The 20,684-nt window shown below is 43.1% G+C and overlaps 1 protein-coding gene across 1 annotated transcript; it reads right to left on the bottom strand.

Annotated features, from left to right (window-relative positions):
* Positions 1-19,361: 19,361 nt before the first annotated feature.
* Positions 19,362-20,071, bottom strand: LOC123107598 (uncharacterized). The gene has a single exon (XM_044529569.1). The coding sequence runs from the start codon at positions 19,983-19,985 to the stop codon at positions 19,749-19,751; it is 237 nt and encodes a 78-aa protein (XP_044385504.1). The 5' UTR covers positions 19,986-20,071; the 3' UTR covers positions 19,362-19,748.
* Positions 20,072-20,684: the final 613 nt, after the last annotated feature.

Genomic DNA, 20,684 nt, shown 5'->3' with positions numbered 1-20,684 from the left:
CTCTGAATCCTCTGGTGCCAGCGGCTGTGGGGCGGGGTGTTGCGCTGCCGCTGCCTCGTGCTGCGCCACCGCCGCACTACGTCGCGAGGTCGACGCAAAAACGTTCGGGCCCAACACAGACGCGGCTGAACGCGGGTGATGGAGTAACTGATGGGCCGCCCAGAGGATAGTGGGGAGACAATGGTTTTGATACTTACGGGGATGGCCAGCACCGTGGATCGTCGTCTACGGGAGGTGGACGCGGCTATGCATGGCAGAGTGATGGTTCTGATGAGAGACCATTCCTTGGTCCGGCAGGTGGTTTTGTCGAGGGTGCTACAGGTCCGAACTACCGGCAGAGAGGTGGCTACCGTGGGCATCGTGGTGGCCGTGGCGGTGGACGTGGTCGGTACCGCAGACCTCCTCCGCCACCGGTCGGGGTAGACCATCAGGCTTTGGATATGGTAGCCGATCCCGTGCAGTCGACCGAATTGCCTAGCCAGGCGATGGAGGTAGTGACGGCTTTGGCCAATGTGGAGGTTCCTGCGACTGGAGTTGCTGTTGAGGCAGGGGACATGTCTGAGTCTGAGAGGGCGTCCAAGTGGGCGCGTAAGAAGGAAAAGATGCTTTGCTATCGATGTGGCGAGAAGGGTCACTTTATTGCTGAGTGCATGGCAGAACTATGTGGCTCGTGTGGTAAGACAACTCATACTATGGGGGACTGCCCGGTTCTGCGTGATCAGGCTCCTGCTCTCATGATGTATGGAGTATATTGTGCTGAGCTCACGTTCTTTGAGTCTCCGGCGGCGAGAGAGATTCCGGTTGAGACTCAGAGCTTGACTACTGGAATTGTGAAAGATACCCACGGAGTGGTGTTTGAGGCTCAAATTGTGCAGAGACTTCAGGAACTGGCCCCAGGTGATTTTCAGTGGGAGCTGGTCCAGATTGAGGACAATGTGTTTAGGGTTGATTTCCCAACGGTGGACGATTTGCAGAAGCTGCTGAGTTTTGGGTTGTGCAAGGTCCCTGGTACTAAATGCATTCTGGAATTTCACGAGTGGAAGAAGGTGGAGCCTAAGGGAAAACCGCTCACTCAGGTGTGGCTGCGGTTTTCAGGGGCCCCATCTGAGTCTTTGACAGATGCTCGAGTTGTGGCTAGTCTGGGTATGATGGTTGGAAAGACTGAGAAAGTGGATATGGCATTCACCCGCGCCCATGGGGTGGCCCGGCTCTTAGTGGGTGTTCTAGACATCGAGTTCGTCCCGGATGTGGTCAACTGGTTTTATAGGGGAGAAATGTTTCCGCTTGAGATTGAGTTTGAGGATTCTGAGCTGTTTGCCGACGCGGCTACTGGGACTGATGTGGATATGCACGAGGGGGATGGTGACGCCGGTGCTAGTGGGGACCCGACTGATGAGGCGGGGCGTGAGAGGACCAATGGTTCGGGTCCGGTTGCTCAGTTGCCCGGGGATGGATCCGGCGTAGAGCCAACCCCGGTTCCGTCGGTACCGATGAGTACGTTGCGGTTTGGGTCCTTTGAGCCAGCGGCCCCTCCCAGGTTTGGAGCGACCGGGTGGATTCTGATGATAGCTTTGAGTGTATGCTACCGCCGTTGGAGCTTGATGCTGTGGTTGGTCCTGTGGTGGATGGCTTGTTGGGGACGCTCTCGGCGACGACCTTGGAAGGGGTTAGGGAGTTGGAGCCTCAGGTGGTTACCACCACCCCAGTGGTCTCGGGCCGGGAAACGACGTCAGGTTCGGAGGTTCGGCCTGGGGAGGGGAGTCCGGGGCAGGTGGCCTCGGCCTTTCCTTCTCTTATCCTGGCGCCGGAGACACCGGTGACGCCGACGATGGTCGGCCGTAGGGGAGGCCGCATGGGTCAGGCGGACCCGGCCCCTTCTCCTACGGTGGCGGCTACTGTGGCCGCTTCTCCGGTGCAGCTGGGGACGGGTCTGGGGCAGGTGGCCTCCACTCCTCCTCCTCCTTCGCCAGTCAGGCCATCAACGACCTCAGGTCACATAGTCCGGGCGGGAGGAGAGTTTGGGCCGGCGGAGCCAGTGCTTCCCTCCCCTGGCGTACTGTCTGCGGGGCGTGTGAGCCCTCCATTGCCTCCTCCGGTATGTTTGGCTGATTCTTCAGCGCAAGGTTTCACACGGGAGGAGGTGATTTCGTTTGGTGGGATCTCCGATCCGGTCTCGGCGGGGCGTCGGATGAGTTCTCGTCTCCAGGACAACCCGGAGGTTGATGACATGCAGCTGAGGTGCGCTATGAGGGCAGCCAAGCTTCGTGATGCTGAGATTACTACTGGTATGTCCGTCAACATTTCCAATTCTTTATTGCATTTTTCCAATGAGGAAATTATAAATAATGCAAACCAAATAGGAGTTTCTCTAGGGGCTAATGATAGTGAAATTTCCAAGTCGGTTAATGATCTTTTAGATTTGGAGGCGGAACGGGCATTAGAGACTATTCGTAATCTGGTTGCAGTAAAACCCATGAATGATGATGAGATTGAGGTGTTGGGGGTTCGAGTGCTTGATAATATGTGTGCGGATCTAGCACCATCCGACCATGAGTGTGAGGAGGATGATGTTCCTCTAAACAATGCAGTAGATAGTGCCTCTGAGCCCGGTTATGAGGACCGGGTGGAAGAACCTAGTAAACCTAAGCGCAAGTGGAAACGGAAGATTTATCCCGATTCTGCGGTTCGTAGGAGTGCTAGGATTCAGACTGCCAAAAAATTTCATGATGAAGTATGAAAGGAATCTTTTGGAATAGCAGAGGTCTGAAAGATTTGGCTAAAAGAAGGTTCCTTGCTGAGGCATCCTTGGAGCATCGGTTAGATTTTGTTGCTCTCTCGGAAACTGGTCGTGAAAACTTTGCGCCTCAGTTTCTTGCCTCTCTGGTGGGAGGTGTTGAGTTCAATTGGCATTGCCTTCCTCCGAGTGGAAGATCGGGTGGGATCTTGCTTGGTGTGAGATGCGACTCGTTAGAAGTCCGAAGTGTAGTGATGGGAGACTTCACGGTTAAGTTTCGAGCCAGGTCTAAAGCCGATGGTTTCAACTGGGCTTTGGTGGCGGTATACGGTGCCGCACAGCCCAAGCTTAAACCGGAGTTTTTGGCGGACCTTATTCGAATCTGTGGGTCTGAGCAGCTTCCAATTTTAGTTGGAGGTGACTTCAATATCATTAGGAGAAGAGAGGAGAAGAATAATGATAATTTTGACGGCAGGTGGTCGTTTATGTTCAATACTATTATTGAAAGCTTGGATCTGAGGGAGATCGAGCTTTCTGGTAGAAAGTTCACCTGGGCTAATGCTATGCCAAATCCGACATATGAAAATCTTGATAGAGTTCTCGCGAGCGTTGAGTGGGAACAGAAGTACCCTCTTGTAACGGTACAAGCCCTCTCGCGTGGAATTTCCGATCACACTCCATTGTTCGTCGACTCAGGGGAGCCGAGCCACGTTGGAAACAAAAATACCTTTTCTTTCGAGATGGCCTGGTTTGAACGCGAAGGTTTCTTGGACCTGATTGCCAGGGAATGGGCTAAGGGTGCAGGAGGGAGGACTTCGGTCGAGCGTTGGCAGAATAAGATTAGGTATTTGAGAAGTTTCTTACGGGGGTGGGCTAAGCATCTTAGTGGAGTGTATAAGATTGAAAAGGACATGCTCATTTCTCTGATTCAGACACTTGACTTAAAGGCTGAATCCACGGTGTTGCAGCCAGCAGAGCATCAGGTTAAAATCGAGGCAGAGAAGAGGTTGAAAGAACTTCTCCGCGAAGAAGAATTGAAGTGGGCATTGCGGGCTAAGGTCCGTAAAGTTGTACAGGGGACGCGAATACCCAATTCTTTCACATGATTGCTAATGGTAAACATAGAAAAAAGAGAATCTTTCAGCTTGAGCAAGATGAAGGAACTATTTTAGGACAGGACAACCTAAAAACTTATATAACCGAGTATTACAAGCAGTTATTTGGACCTCCGGAGGATAGTTGTGTGTCCCTCGATGAGTCTAGGATTGAGGATGTGCCTCAACTTTCGGCTACTGATAATGATATTTTGGTTGCCCCGTTCTCAGAGAAGGAGGTGTTTGAGGCTATTGCACAGATGAAGAACAATAAGGCTCCCGGACCGGATGGTTTCCCGGTTGAGTTCTACAAAAAGTGCTGGCACATTATTAAGGGGGATTTGTTACCTATGTTTCATGATCTGTTCTCTGGACAGCTTCATTTATTTCACTTGAATTTTGGAACAATCACATTGCTTCCTAAGAAAACGGATGCTGTGAGAATTGAGCAGTTCAGGCCGATCTGCCTTCTCAATGTTAGTTTCAAAATTTTCACCAAGGTCGGGACTAATAGGCTCACACAGATTGCGCATTCTGTGGTGCAACAGTCCCAAACTGCTTTCATGCCGGATAGAAACATCCTTGAAGGGGTGGTTGTCCTTCATGAAATGCTCCATGAAATCAATTCAAAAAACTTAGATGGAGTTATTTTTAAGGTGGATTTCGAGAAAGCGTATGATAAAGTCAAATGGCCATTTCTCCAGCAGGCATTGCGTATGAAAGGTTTCGATGAAGCCTGGCGCCGCCAGGTTGAATTGTTTACGCAAAAAGGAAGTGCTGGAATTAAGGTGAATGACGATATTGGTCACTACTTCCAGACACATAAAGGCCTAAGACAAGGAGATCCGATGTCCCCTATCCTGTTTAACATTGTGGTTGACATGTTAGCAATTATGATAGGAAGGGCTAAGGAGAATGGTCAAGTAGGTGGCTTGGTACCTCATCTTGTCGATGGAGATGTGTCCATCCTTCAGTACGCTGATGATACAATCATCTTTATGGAGCATGATTTGGCCAAGGCGAGAAATATGAAGCTGGTGTTATGCCTTTTCGAACAATTGACCGGGCTCAAGATTAACTTTCACAAGAGTGAGTTGTTTTGCTTTGGTAGAACCAAGGATGACCAAGAGGCTTATAGGCAATTGTTTGGGTGTGATTTGGGGGTGTTACCTTTTTCTTACCTAGGTATACCAATCCACCACCGTAAGCTCACGAATAGAGAATGGAAATGCATCGAAGACTGATTTGAAAAGAAACTGAGTTGCTGGAAGGGCAAGCTCATGTCATACGGAGGCCGATTGATTTTGATTAATTCGGTGCTCACGAGTATTCCTATGTTTCTCTTATCGTTCTTTGAAGTCTCAGTTGGAGTCAGAAAAAGACTGGACTTTTATCGCTCGCATTTCTTTTGGCAGGATGATGAACTAAAAAGAAAATACCGGCTAGCTAAATGGGATGTCATCTGTAGATCGAAAGACCAAGGGGGTCTTGGTATAGAGAATCTCGAAGTTAAGAACAGATGCCTTCTTAGTAAGTGGCTGTGGAAGTTATCCCATGAGACTGAGGCCACATGGGCACAAATACTTCGTAGCAAGTACCTTCAGACCAAAACTTTGTCTCAGGTGACAGTTAGGCCGACCGATTCGCCTTTCTGGAGAGGACTGATGAAAGCCAAACAATCCTTGTTTAATAGGACAAAGTTTATTATTGGCAACGGTGCTAGTACACGTTTCTGGGAGGATACTTGACTCGGAAGACACTCGTAGCCATTCAATACCCGTCTTTATATCGGATTGCTCAACGTCGTGAGGTGTTCGTTGCAACGATATTTTAATCTATCCCCCTTAATATTCAATTTAGACGGTCGCTAGCGGACAATCGTTGGGAAGAATGGCTCCATCTAGTTAGGAGACTGATGGAGGTTCAGCTTTCCCAACAATCCGATAAATTACGCTGGAAGCTTACTAGGTCTGGAGTGTTCACAGTTAAATCAATGTATATTGATGTTATCTACTCGAGCTTCACTCCTACCTCTAAGCACGTTTGGGATGTCAAAGTACCTTTGAAAATAAAAGTGTTTATGTGGTTTGTCCATAAACAAGTTATATTAACCAAGGACAACCTGACAAAGCATAATTGGACATGATCTACTAGGTGTAGTTTCTGTGAGCGGAATGAAACGATTAAGCACCTTTTTCTTGATTGCCCGCTAGCCAAAGTTCTTTGGCGGTCAGTTCACATGGCTTTTAATATTACGCCACCGCATACTATTAACACGTTATATGGGGTGTGGCTTAATGGGATTGAGCCCGACTTAGCGAGACATATTCATGTGGGAGTATGCGCTTTGCTATGGACTATATGGAATTGCAGAAATGATTAGGTTTTTAACAGAACATCATGCATTCATTTTTTGCAAGTTATCTTCCGAGCCACGGCATTGATGCGTTCGTGGTCGCTACTCACTCCAATGGAGGCCAGGGAGCATTTGGTTACTGGATCTATCCGTTGGGAGATGATAGCGCGGGATATCTTCGACCGGTTTGGATGGCAGTCATGTAATAGAATAGGCAATTAGTTTACCTATCTGTCTTTAGCCAGCCGGTTGTGGCTTTCCTTATCTGGCTAGTTTGTCGTTCTAGCCTTTATGGTTCTGAGTGAGCCTTTTTTTACAGTTCGAGACTTTTAGACCTTGTTGGAACCTATTTATTTGTTTTAATAAGATGGTCGTATGCATCGTTCTGATGCAGAGGCTGGGGTGAACCCCCTTTTTGAAAAAAAACTAGTTTGAGAATTATTCATACACCTTTTGTTATATTTTTTGACACAAACTTTTTCCTTCTTTTCTACTGTTTTAGAAAATCATTCCTCAATTTCGGCAGATTGTTGCTTACAAAATGACGAAGTTCGACCTGAATGAGATAGACTTGGAGGCACTGGATGATGCTTCAACAAAGAGATGCTACATTGATGATGTGTATTTCCATTTTTGTCTGATCAACGTATACCTCAGAAAGCATGTTGTTGTCTACTTCCTATGGCGGAAAAAATTGTTCTCAGTGTGCAAGTGTGCTAAACGATTGCATGTTTGTTTTTCTTGCTATTTTCCTATCTACCTGACACTGCAATATCACGTCAGAAATATATATTTTGTTCTAAATTTATATTAATGAAGTTTTTCTGTTCTATTTGGATAGATCTTTCATAACTACCTATTTGAGAATGAATACGTTGTTGATTCAACATCTAATAATAATTTCGTCCAAAATAAATTAAGCACGAATAGAGTGTGAATTAACTAATGCAATTTTATTCAAACATTTTTGTCCAAATGAATTTGTACAAGCATATCTGTATCATGCATTGTCATCTGTTATAGCATCTTATACATCCATCTTGAATTCCAAGAATATTTTTTGAATCTTAGCACACAATTTGAATTCCAAGAATGAATTTTCAATGTTGAGAACATTTTTTGAGTACAATAGCATTTTTAGAATCCAAGAACAAAACTTAAATTCCAATAACAAATTTTTAATTCAAAACACATTTTTTGAATCCAAGAACAACTTCTCAAATTCAAAGTACAAATTTTGAATACCCTAGAACATTTTTAATCCAGGAAAAACTTTCTGAATGCGTCAATCATTTTTGGATCCATGAACAATTTTGATTGCAGGAATAGTTTTTAAATGTGTCATGATTTTCTTTTGAATCAATGAACAATTTTTCAGTTTCAAAGAACAATGTTTTCAATGCCTCTAATTTTTTTTGAATCCCTGAGCAATGTTTTAATTCAAGGAACAACTTTTGAATGACTTGAACAATTTTTAATTCCTTAATCCAAGAACAATTTTTTACTTGAACAATTTTTGAATCGCAGAACAAATTTCAAGTTCGAAGAACAATTTTGGAACCACTAGAACATTTTTCAGTCCAAGAACACTTTTTTGAATGCACGAACAATTTTTTAATTCCAAGAACATTTTTAATGCCTTGAACATATGTTGAATCCAAGAAAAAATTACAACGAACAATTTTGGAATCGTTAGAACATTTTTTAGTCCAAGAATATCTTTTTGAATGTCTGGAATATTTTTTGAATCGATGAACAAAGTTTAAATTCCAAGAATATTTTTAATGCCTTGAATATATCTTGAATCCAAGAACAATTTTTGAATGTCTTGAGCTTTTTTGAATCTAATAATATTAGGCGATTTCAAAGATTTGTTTTGAATTGATGACAATTTTTGAATGTCTTGAACATTTTTTCAATCCAAGAACAATTTCTTTAATGGCTTGAACATTTTTGAATCCATGAAAAACTTTGCCAAAAACATGTTTTGAATGCTTTGAACATTTTTTGAATTCAAGAACATTCTCTGAGTGTTGTGAACATTTTTGAATCTGTGAACAATTTTGACTGCCTTGAGCATTTTTTTTAATCCAAGAACCAACTTTGTGTTTCTTGTAGCAATGAAACGGTGGCAAGAGCCAGCTTTATGTTTCTGTGCCTATTTTGTGTTTGCGTTCCTGTCTCGTGGCTGTATTTTCAGAAGAAAAATAATTAACTTTATTCGCTAGTGAGTGCCAAAGCAGTCAAAGAAATGGGATGCTAGGTGTGCGTCGAGTCAAAAACACGAGCAGCTACTAGTCCAACCAGTAAACGGAAACAGAAGCAACCTTTTTAGGGGGAAAACAGAAACAGAAGCAGCTTTTTTTTTTGAGGAAACAGAAGCAGTTTTTTTTTTTTTTGAGGAAACAGAAGCCGCTACTAGTCGAACAGAGGAAAGAAACAAAAAAAGAAACTCGAGCGAAGAAATCAGCCCAGCGGGCCGCCACTGGGACGCTCTGTGCGAAGCGACGCCTGTTTGACGTAAAGTGCGTCATATAGGTGCTCCCCGGAAAGTTGGTCTGTTTGGATACAAAGTAATTTTAATACAACAATTTTGATGTAACGACAACAGTTTAAGAAACATACAATATTTCAGACTATAATCGTGAATGAAAAACACGGTTTACAAACTCTGCAGTATAATGCAATATTAGCACAACCGTGGGGCATTTGGTGATTGCACTATTTATATTACTAGTATTTTTAAAATGACTTACTAGTATTTTATTTATGCTTTCATGCCGGTCGGTAAATAGCTGTTCTAAAAATATTATAATCAAATAATGTGTGTGCTCACATATACTTTCGTTTTGATTAAGCGCTCCAATATGAACTTCACTTGTCAAACTTTATCTTTTTCATGAGAGGGCACAGAGAAACCCCTAGATGTCTGACACAGTAACACTATCAGAAGCAATACTTCCCCCCACGGCCAAAAACTAACTGGAAAATTCCTACTACCATCAGGAAAATATCTAGTCAATTAACACAATCTTAATGCAAAATGTACTATTTTCCTCACGGCGTAAGTAAACCTGCCAGGAAACCGAAAGTGTCCTTCTGCACCCGAGCTCAAACGAGCTCGATGAACAGTAAATTCAAAAGAAGTAAAAAAGAACTGATTTTTTGTGACAAACGTTGAAAAAGGTTTCAAGTGCTTGAAAAAATTCGTCATGGAATCACATTCCTGTAAGGCATGGCAAAAAAAATTTCCAGTGCTCCAAAATGCTTTTGAAAGTAACATTTTCAGAGTACTGATTTTGTTGTTTTGCCATGCCTTCTAGAAATGTGATTCCATGACGAATTGTTTCAAGCACTTGAAACTTTTGTCACAAAAAAAATCCAGACTTTTTTGAATTTGTTTTGATTTTTTTTCAATTTTACTCAGAAACTCTGCGTCCCCAGGAAAGTTTTAATTCATGTGCGATGCTTGAAACAATTTTTTTTGGTACCAACGTTTCTTGCAATAAATAAATAAATGGTAGCAACGCATTGGAATCTGATAACACCCAAACGTCAGGTATGAGCACATGACAAATCAAAGTTTTTGATGGTAAATTTAGTGATGCGAGGATGTCAAGTTTAGTGACGCAAAGATGACAACTTTAGTTGACAAACATGATAACTTTGTGCTTCAGTTTATTTTTTGACAAAAAATTGTAATGTGCGTCAACTAACTTACCATCATTGCGTCACTAGAATTGTCATAAAAAACATTTGATTTGCAATGTGCTCGTACCTCATGGCAGGTAATCTAGGGTCGGTGACTTTTGCACAAAAGGAATATGAAATGGCAGCAGGAGACTTTGCGTCTTGTGAATTGTGATATATAACTGCTCAGTCTTTGGCGATCGGTTAGCTGATCATTTCCAAAGATGTTTGACTATTCTTCCGAATTAAAACAAACGTAAAGTAAGGTTGATCTCATCCGACATTCCACATTGGCGTCTCCATTAGGGAACTGAGAAGCAGCTAACCGATCGACAAAGACTGAGCAGCTAGCTAGCTATGTATCACAACTTCCTGCCGCCATTTCATATTCCTTTTGTGCAAAAGTCACCGACCCTGGATTCGTTCAAACGCGCGTATATGCTCCGTCTCGACGGGGTTAATTAAACTACTAGGTTAGTTGGGTGGGGTAGGTAAATTATTAGGTTAGGAGCGGGATTAAGTTTAGCATATGCTTTGCTTTGCTTGTGTCGGTCCGCCCGACGTACGTCGCCCGTTGAAATTGCGCACACGGCGACCTTGATCCTGAAGTATGGTAGGAGTACTATGTCCGAACTGCCGCAAATGGAAGTTCTCTGTGTGAAGTCGGCCGTTGGGCAATGGATGGGGCCGGTGCCGCGCGTATAGGTCATCCCGCCTACGCCCGGCCCGATCTGGCTCTCGCGATCCGGTCCGAGCGATGCAGACGGGTTCATGGCTTCATGCACACACGCGTGCGCTTTTTCTGTGTGTGTGTGTGTGTGTGTGTGTGTGTGTGTGTGTGTAAATGTTTATAGGCGTCCACATGCTGTTATTTAGTTTTGAAACGTTTGAAAAAGCAGAGCTGTCTTTGTGGAGTATACTTCGAAGTTCAAAGGGGCATGCACCATCGAGTCTTTGTGTTTTATGCGCTCTGAATCATGCGTGTTCACCAAAAACCATGCCCCCTCCGCGTGGACAGTGGACTCTGGCTAAGTATTGTTTTCTTGCTTGTGACAGTGGAAGACAAAAATGCAGAGGACATACACAAGCCTATAATAATATACCACTCCTTCGTTCGGAAATAACTGGCGTGGTTTTAGTACAAATCTCCGAACGGAGGGTCTATTTCTTCTTTGATAATAAAGAAGCATGTGTTTGGATGATCAGGAGAGTGTTTGTACCTCTTAGTCTTAGACTTTGTTTGAGCAAAGCCTCTTAATCTTAGACGCTATGCGACTCTGATCTCAAGTACTATAGGCTAGGCGTATGTATTCCTCGGGCTGGGCTTTTTGGAAGAAGCTTAAAAATGCCTGACCCTAAGATCCCAAACCGACCTGAAAAATTAATAACATCAATTAGCAGCCGCCCCGTCGGAGAAGTAATTTGGCCCCCTCAGCCACCAGACACCACCTTGCGATTAGGACGTGGGGCCCCTCATATGTCACATATCATTAAGAAATTTATTTATAGGGTTTTTTAGCATCCAGTAGTCTTCGTGGTCGTTTTGCGAATAAAATTACCTTAGATCTTTGTCGGGGTGCCATGGAGCCAAAGATATGTCATGTGTCCTTACAAAGTAATTATTCGAATATGATGAGTTTATGTTATTGTATCATGTTGATTTTTGTTGCTTTAAGTTTCTGTGATGTTGGAATCTTTCCTTGACATTATGGTGAATTTATTTTGTGGTTTGATGGCCTACATTTTTAGGGGATCATTCTCGGCCCAAGTACTTTCATCCCTCATTGCTTCCTATTTTTTTGGATAGACTCAAGGAGGAAATATCTTTATCGGTAATCAAGTTTGTGTAGGTGAATGAGTTGCATTATAACTGCTCCAGTCCAATTGCAGTCTATTTGCTGAAATCTTAGCGGCATTTCATCTCGCAAAGATTGGTACCACGGAGAAGATGTCTCCAACAGATTTTATTATATTTCTTAATATTAGGAGTTACTCCCTCCGTAAACTAATATAAGAGCGTTTAGATCACTACTATAATGATGTAAACGCTACTAGTGATCTAAACGCTCTTATATTAATTTATAGAGGGAGTACTTTGTAATTTCTTGGATCTTGGATTCCAAAGGAATGTACCTTAATGGTTGGGAGTATGAATTAATTTATATGTGTTTCTTAAAAGCAAATTAAAAGAATCGGTTTATTCATTTCAAATATATAATATATTAATACCTATATTTTCACTAAATTCCACTCCCTAATGTCTTATATTAGTGTACAGAAGCAGTAGGTTTTAGTATTCGGGCTTTCGGCCCAGCAAAAAAGAACCTAGAGCCGAAGACCGCTCCAACGGGGTTGGCCTAGATCCACTAAAGTAGACATTGTGTGGGACTCAACATTGTAATCAGATATTGCTTTTTGGCTCTAGGGAGTATATGCTTCTGCGTGTCAAAATTGTAATTGGTCAATGTCAAAAAAATTGACAAAAAAAGATGTGTTCATTGTCACACCCAAAGGCTACCTGTAAATTTTTAGGCGGAAAGCTTAAGCATTTTGACCCGTGAAAAAGAAATCAAACGACAAATGTTACCTCCAAATGTTACACTTAATAGTTATTTTCACCGACAAAGCAATCATATCCTGTTTTGCATGAAATTTGAAAAGCACGCTTGTTACACTAACACGGACATCTACAAAAAAGTTTCTGAATTTTTAAAATTTATTGACTATTTGTTCTAAATTTACTCTTCACCATGGATCATATACACCCTAAAGCCAAAAGTCCGCGTCCCATTGCAATCGGTGTTTCTAAAAGAGGTAATATCACCAGGAGTCATAGAACTTGTGCTAGATGTTCAGTTTGGTGCTAAAACTTCGAAATACGGATTTGTGGTCATTGAACTTGACATCGCGTGCAAATACAGTCACAAAACACGTATACGGAAGTATGAGCCGCTTGCATGGCGTGCCACGTGCTTATGGTCCCACTGGCGCAGCCAGCGATGGTGCAGGGCGTAATGTATTTTTAAAGAAACCCCTCATCTTATTTTATTTTTGAAAAAAGCCCAAACCTAAGTCCAGAGTGGCTTGGGAAATTAAAAACAAAAAATGAAAACATGATGACTCGAATCAGTGACCTCAGCGTAGAGTACTTAGCGCACGCACTAACCATTCGACCAGGAACTAGTTACTGCTCCTATAACATACTGATATTCTTTAGTAGCGCGTTCGCGTGGACATCAGCCAAACCAAGGAATAAACGGAAACTAAAAGTATTCACCATCTGTCTACGACCAAAAATATAATATCAGTAATAAAAATAAGTTTCAAATATTTATGTGTTATAAATACTTTACATACAAACAAATGACTTACTTTTAAAATTTTCATGTATTATTTTAAAAATATTCATATATTTAAAATGATATTTATGATTTGTTAAAAAACGTTATTATTGAAATAATACAAATATTTTCAAAAATATTAGCTTAATCATAAAAACATTTCAGCAATTACACGCACATTTGTATAATAAAAAAATAGTACTAGTAATTTAAAATTTAAACTATTGGTATGAATATTCAATCATGGCTAATATTTAAATTATATTTGTTCTTGGTTATATGTCATGAGTAAAAAAATTAAACAAGTGAATATCAGAAATATTTATTATTTTTTTGTATTCGTAATTATTTTATAATTGAAATATAAGCCAAGAGCATATAAATTTTCTTGGATTCATTAAACATATTAATTTAATAAACATTTTCAATGTCCATTTTAACTAAATATTTTTTGTATAGTAAGGAGGTGTATATTTAAATGTTTTTATTTACTAATCATCATTTGATTGTATAATATTTTTAACACACAAGTATTTGAACGCAATTTTACTACTTACATTTACAAATATTTTTAAAAATATATTAAATGTTTTTATTACTTTCGTTTTACTAAATTGTTTTCACATAATACACATGTTTATATTTACTAATCAGTGTATGCACGTATCATATTTTTAAGGCGCAAATATTTGAGCATAACGTTATTACTTACGTTTTAGAAATATCTTTAAAAATATAGTGCATGTAAAATGGGCCACTGTATTTGCAGCCCATTTAAGCTCCGCTCCATATGCATCCTATTTGCAGCCCATTTAAGCTCCGCTCCATATGCATCCTCCGGTGATCAATACATATATATTTGGAGCAATGCTACATTCACGGGGGCTTTACGGGCGTTTTACGGGGCTACGCTGACGTGGGTTGCACTAATTGGGTATTAGGCGACACCGGCCCACCCTGAAAATCGGGGGGGGGGGGGGGGGGCATTTGATAGATTTGTTATCAATGTTAGACAAACTAGATGATGCCCCGCGCGTTGCTGCGGAAATTTGTTTGTGGATTTTTGGAGTAACATCAACATCTTGAAGAAGAAAATAATTTCAATCCATAAAATGATAGATTACTTATATAGGAAATGATTGAAATTTCTTGTTGGTACAAATATGTACCATAAGATAAAGCCGTAGCAGTTTGTAGCATGAACCATATATCATATGGTAAAACTATATCAACTTGTAGCATGTACTATATTCTTACTCGATATATATGCTGTTGTTTGTAGGTGTACGTTCTTCAGTTACTATGACCTGGATATATGGTATCCCATTCTTTTCATACTCGACAATGTAATGGATGGTCACCAGACAGTTGGTTAGTGATGTGTAGAGGCTTGGACTCCCGTTTGAAAGTTATAAACGCCGGGTCTTCTGTGCCCTTCATCTTTGCAATTGCATCCATGTATTTCTTCTGAGCTTCTCTTATTGAAACGGCAGTAGAACTTGGCATGTTACTTTTTGCAGAATGAGGTGGCGTCCTTGAGAAGATAGGAGTATGTTGTCAATCAGGGTAAGAAGTGGAATGAAAATATATAGCAAACTAATTTCAATAGGAGTACCTGTGGCTTCGGTTGTCCATTTGTACAACATGATGATGTTAATATAGATGTGTGTGTTGTAATAGTAAGCTGTTTTGCTGCTTACCAAGTGAGGATAAATAAAATGCACTCTTACTTGCCACTGACAGATGAAGTTAAATAAAATGCAGACTTACTTTGCTGTTACCTCCTACAGACTAAACAGATGGTGTACATCCATGATTTTCTATAGGATACAGAGGAACAGTTTAATACACACACAAAAAAGAAAATGATGATAATTCTAGAATAATTAAGAAAGATGTTCAAATAAACGGTAGTACTAAAATTCATAATCTCCTAGTGCTGCTTCAAGTTTGTGATTTCAGTACACAAAATAACAGAGTAGGAAGTAGGAGAAGTTTTAATACACCAGGGAAACCAAGTTAAGTGGACTGATTCCATTGAATAATTATTTTCATTTCCCATGCTAACTAACTTGGCATCAGGCAGCCTAACACATGTTTATACTAATATTGTCACATTTCACTGTTACCCTGCTGAAGGTGATGTATACGTCTTGCAAAAGTTAAAAAGTTCTATGAGCCAAGCGAGTTGAGCCCCAGTTTTCCCTTGCTTAACTGTGGTTGTATCTCTTTTCCCTTCTTTACACATATCTCATTTTTTACCAGTTGACTTATCTAACATTCACAGTAAACTATATATACCATATGGATAAGTTAGAGATAAAGCTTGAAGCAAGGACACATTTAGACTTGTCACGTGTGTATTATTTCCAAGATGTACATACAGTCATTCAGGCTAGCGGAACCTTCACAGTATATTTTTTGTATGTAGTTACATATGATGATATGTCAATATGAACATTTATTCATCTTTGTCTTATGGATGTAGTTCCGAATGTTCGCTAGACATGAAAAAGAGCTGCTAGCCTGCAGCTTGAATGAATTAACATCCTTTAATTGTTCTCAGGTATGTGACTTGGATATATAGAGCACTCGGATTGCATATGAGACAAATATTACATAGCAAAATTTAAATCCATTGCAAGAACCAATGACAACTTGTTGTAGAAACATACAGGAAAAATCAACTAACTGACACAATGTGGTGGTATATCAAAACATGTAAAATTTATGAGTAATATTTCCTTATGTTTATGTACAGCATCAAAATCGCATCAAGCTTTGCGTCGGCCTTCGGTACAGCAGGCAGGTCACATCAAACTTCGCATCGACCAAGATAAGAATAGAAAAACCGAGCAAGAAAACTACATGATGCGGTTCTAGAATTTAGAACCAAACCTGTAGCGCGCGGGGTCGGAATCAGCGGACGCCAAGAGAAAACTGAGATGAGGGTCGGAATCAGCGGACGCCAAGAGAAAACTGGGATGAGAACCCAGGGAGGGGACGGGAAGGGATGAACTCCACTGCTTAAAAGGAGAGCCACTGGGTCGATTACCCTTCAAGAGGAGGGAGCAATAAATCCATCAGTTCCTTTTTGACATGAATCCATCCGTTCCTACTGATTTAGTGCTGTGCATTTGTGGCATTGAGGTGCAAGGGATTGCGACATAAAAGCAGCAGCAGGAAGATGAACGAATTTTATGGAATTAATGCTCATCTGTCGAGCAGCGGAAGGGCTGGTGACGCATCTCTGGAGAGGTTGCTCGCCGGGACTGAAGGCGGTTACGGCGGAAGGGTTAGCCTCGACAGCTTGGTGGGGCGCAAGCACGAGTGGTGACGGCTGCAGTAGAGCATCATGGGCGACAACATCCGGCCGGGGAAGGGTGGGTTGTGGGCTCGTGACACAGTCGCCGGAAGGGCTCTTGACGGCGGCGGCTGGATAGAAGAAGTAGGGTTCAATTTTTTTTGTGAGGGAAATGCCATTATGGCAGTTTATATTTCATGTGCAAACATCGATACATCGTTTGTCAATACATCTACTAGAAAATTCGGATGCTCCGATTTCCAGACAATGGTTCTAGAGACCTCCGAATTTCTAGCCAACAAATCTGCCGCCATATTGGCCTCCCTAGAACAATGAGAAAATTCTATTGAAATAAAATTACGAGCTAAAAACGAGCATTCTTCATAAATTGCCGCTGCCGGACCAAGTGAGTTTCCTTCGTTTTGCATGATCTCAATAACTTCCATGCAATCACCTTCTACGCAAATTTTGTTACATCCCATTTCATTGGCAAGGAGGAGTCCATCTCGTAATCCCCGTGCTTCTGCCGTTGCCGCATCTTGTAGGAATGGGATGTTGCTACATGATGCTGCCACAAAGAAGCCCGTATGGTCCCGTAGAATCGCACCTGTCGCCCCGGTGCCGCTGTCACTATCAAAACCAGCATCAAAATTCAGTTTAAGCATGCCCTCCAATGACTTCTCCGAGCCATGTCTCTTTATTCTGCCCTTCTTTGAATTTGCTCTTGAGAAATTTTTCGCAAGTGCTGAAATTGCTTGCGCTGATCTAGTGGGTTCATATAGTTGCTCACCATGGGTATAGCTACGTGGATTGGTCGTTTTCTTTTTTGAGACAATGAAGGATTGGTCGTGGCACTGCCTTTTTGATGCAGTGAATGATGGGCCTCAAGTAAGGGCTTCTGATGGGCTTTTGGTGAAAGCATACGTGTACAACCCAACAAAAATAAATCGAGTCTAACGCAGCTAGCGAGCGGGACGACTGGAAAGCGAGCGGGGCGCCAGGAAAAGAACAAAGCGGTATCCTTCACTTAGCGGTGGCAGGTCTTCGTAATTTCGTCAACTTTTTGATCGGACGGCTGTAGACTACTGCATCGACGGCTATAACAATTCGGGTGAAGTGGCTTCACGAGAAGGCAGGAAAATCATCTAGTGGGGTGCCCCTATTTAGATATAGAAGATGATTGTTACTGGTGTTGTGGTTGCACTAGCTCGTCTCGTTAGATTAGTTCGCGTGTTTGAGACTTGTCCAGCGATAGGCGCCGGCGCACCGGTCCAAATTTGGGCCGGTCGCTGCCCAGCCGTTCGATTCGGGCCCGTTCAGTCGTTGGATTGAGTCTTCTTAACCGTATCTTCTTCTTCCTCGCGCTCCTCCATGCTCGTACCTTGCCGCTGGTCGCTGCCCTCAGCTCCAGTAACTACCTACTAGACTCGAAGCACCATCCCACGCGCTCGCCCGTCGCTGCCCATGCCGCCGGCCTCGCCGTCATCGTCTCATATCGCCGGATCCACGCATGCAGCAACTTTCGGCTGCGGTTGCAGCTCCTTCACTGGCGGTGGCAGCTCCGGTCGCCGGCCTCGCCGCCGGTTGCCGACCTTGCCATCTCCGTCTCATGTCTTTCTCGCCGGATCCACGCATGCAGCAACTTTCACCCGCGGTTGCAACTCCCTTGCTGGCGGTTGCAACTCCCTTGTTGGCGGTGGCAGTTCCGGTAGCGTTGGTCGCCGGTCGCAGCACACCGGCGACGAGCTCGCGAAAAAGTACTGGTTTGCTGGTGGCAACAAAAATGTCAGCCGGTAGTAGCAAAATATTGTGCTGGTTCCAGCAAAAAATGTTGAGCCGGTGCCGCCACCACGTTCGTCATTGAAGCAAAATCGATCACCGGTTGTAGTTTTTGTGATTTCCGGTTGTAGCTTTTGTGATTACCTATTGCAGCAAAAACAACTTCTAGTTCCAGCTCATGTCGGTACTTCCAGCAAAAACTCTTGTCCGCCGCCCTCCGTGGTTGCAACATCTTTCCTACACGGTTGTAGCATTGACTCTATTGGTTCCAGCAAATCTCACTTCGCAAAAATCTGTCGCCTTTCATTTCCAGCATTTTTATTCGTCGGTTCCAGCCTTTTATTTCGTCGGTTGCAGCGTTTTTCTCAGCCGGATGCAACACTTTGTAGCAGAGTAGAACTTACGGTGGCTGGAGGTAGAAGAAAGGTAACCGATAAGGCAAGAGATAACCAGGGAGAAAAAGAAGGGCAGTTCACACGGGCCCATAATGTACACGTGAGACGTGGGGGAGCAGTTTGCCTGGGACTGCGCCAGCGTGACATGAAAGTTACCGTGATATGCGTGTTGTGCGTGCGAGTGAGCGCGACCGGCAGAAAGTTGCGTCAGCGCGCCGTATATAAGCGTTTCCCTTGAGACTTGGGGTGCCCGCTTTAATTTTTTTTCTGAATTTGCTCAGGTATGAACAGTATGGTGGTCGGCTTTTCTGTAAATAAAAAAAGTGAGGGGGTTTTGTGCAAGAATTTTCGTAGTGGTCGGCTGTACCCAAAAAATAAATAAAACACAGGTGCATTTTGTGCAAGAATGCGCTAGCCGAGTGCCATCTCTCAGTGACAGGCGGGGTCATACTCATAGATCGCCCGCGTATGCATTTTATGACAGTATATGCATGCTTGAGTCAAGTTAAGTGACTGCAATCCCGTATTTTTAAAGTTCTAGCATCAAACTGAACATCGAGCGCAAATTCTATGACTTTCGGTGATAACAGAGAATATTTCCAGCCGCATGGAGTACACAACTTGCTTATTATGTGTTTTCTTGACCAACATATAAGAGACACAACGAATAAACAAAAAAGGAGACCAGCCAGGACTAGGCCTTGGCGGTTTATATATATGATCATAGAAGAAGCATGCTCGGTTCTCTACAGCGAGTACAATTGACAAGAGATGAGGACGACGCTCACACATCTACATGGAACCAGAGATAATGAAATCAATTAAAAATATAAACTCTCAACACTGGCGGGAACGTGATTCCGTACCTATGATGCATCCACGCACTGGGTTGCAAATCAAGGACAAGAGCAAATGAGTTCAACAGTAACTAGCTAGTCACCAACGAATGAATGAACGAACGGAGCATGCATGCACGCATCTTCCCTCCGAATGATCGACCGTACGCGTCTTTGAGTCGTGCGACGCCATGCATGCACGCACACGTAGGGATCGGCTCAAGCGGAGGGCGCGCTGCCTCCAGCTTTGGCACCCGCGGCCCCGGCGGCCTTGCCGCCGATGCCGCATGCCTCGCCGCACATCTTGGTGCAGGCTGGGTCCTCCTTGGCGCCGTTGGCGCAGCGCTCGTAGCAGTCGTCGTAGCAGCCGAAGGCGGTCGCCGCCGGCACCGACGCGGCCGCCACCACGACGGCGATCAGGAGCAGCGAGACGGCAGCGGTCCTGCTCTGGGCCATGTTCTCGTTTCTGGGTACGTACGTAACCTGTGGACGGGGCTTTCGCGAGATAGAGAGACAAGGTGGCGGAAGGGTTGATGGCGTGCGATGCTTGGACGGGAATGGCGCCGCCGGGTTTTTGTAGGTGGTGGCGGCCGGAGACGGTGGGCGGCCATGAGAGCTTCGCGGGCGACGCACGGTGACAATTGGTTGCATGCATGCCGGTGCCGCCGCGTTCGGGTTACCACTGTTCCTCGATCGTACCGAACGACCGGCGAGGGACTGTTTTGATTATTTAGAGCATGATAAAATGTCAGAAAAAGCGAGAATATAGATTATTCATGGCATCAACAGAACACGCATGTACATTTGCATGGTATAGCATGGCTGTCATGACATGAAGGTCTGAAACAACACTCATCTACTACTTCCGTACAAAATTACTTATCTCATAAATGAATGTATCTAGATGTATTTTAATTCTACATACGTTTATTTTTATCGATATCTGTGATAAGTAATTCAGAACGGATGAAGTAAAAATCTACATATCTACTACATACCCTGCATTCACGAGTACAAATCTACATATCCACTGTAGTACATATGTGCATGAACAAATAACACAAAGTAAAGCATGCTGGAAAGAGTCATCGATTCAAGAGTTGACATGCAGGTGCATACCGTGCATTGGACTGCTGTCGGCATGATACACGAAGC

The sequence above is a fragment of the Triticum aestivum genome, chromosome 5A (assembly GCF_018294505.1).
Source record: "Triticum aestivum cultivar Chinese Spring chromosome 5A, IWGSC CS RefSeq v2.1, whole genome shotgun sequence".
Lineage (NCBI taxonomy): Eukaryota > Viridiplantae > Streptophyta > Magnoliopsida > Poales > Poaceae > Triticum > Triticum aestivum.
Note: the sequence above shows the minus strand (reverse complement) of the source record. Positions and strands in the feature narration are given on the sequence as shown.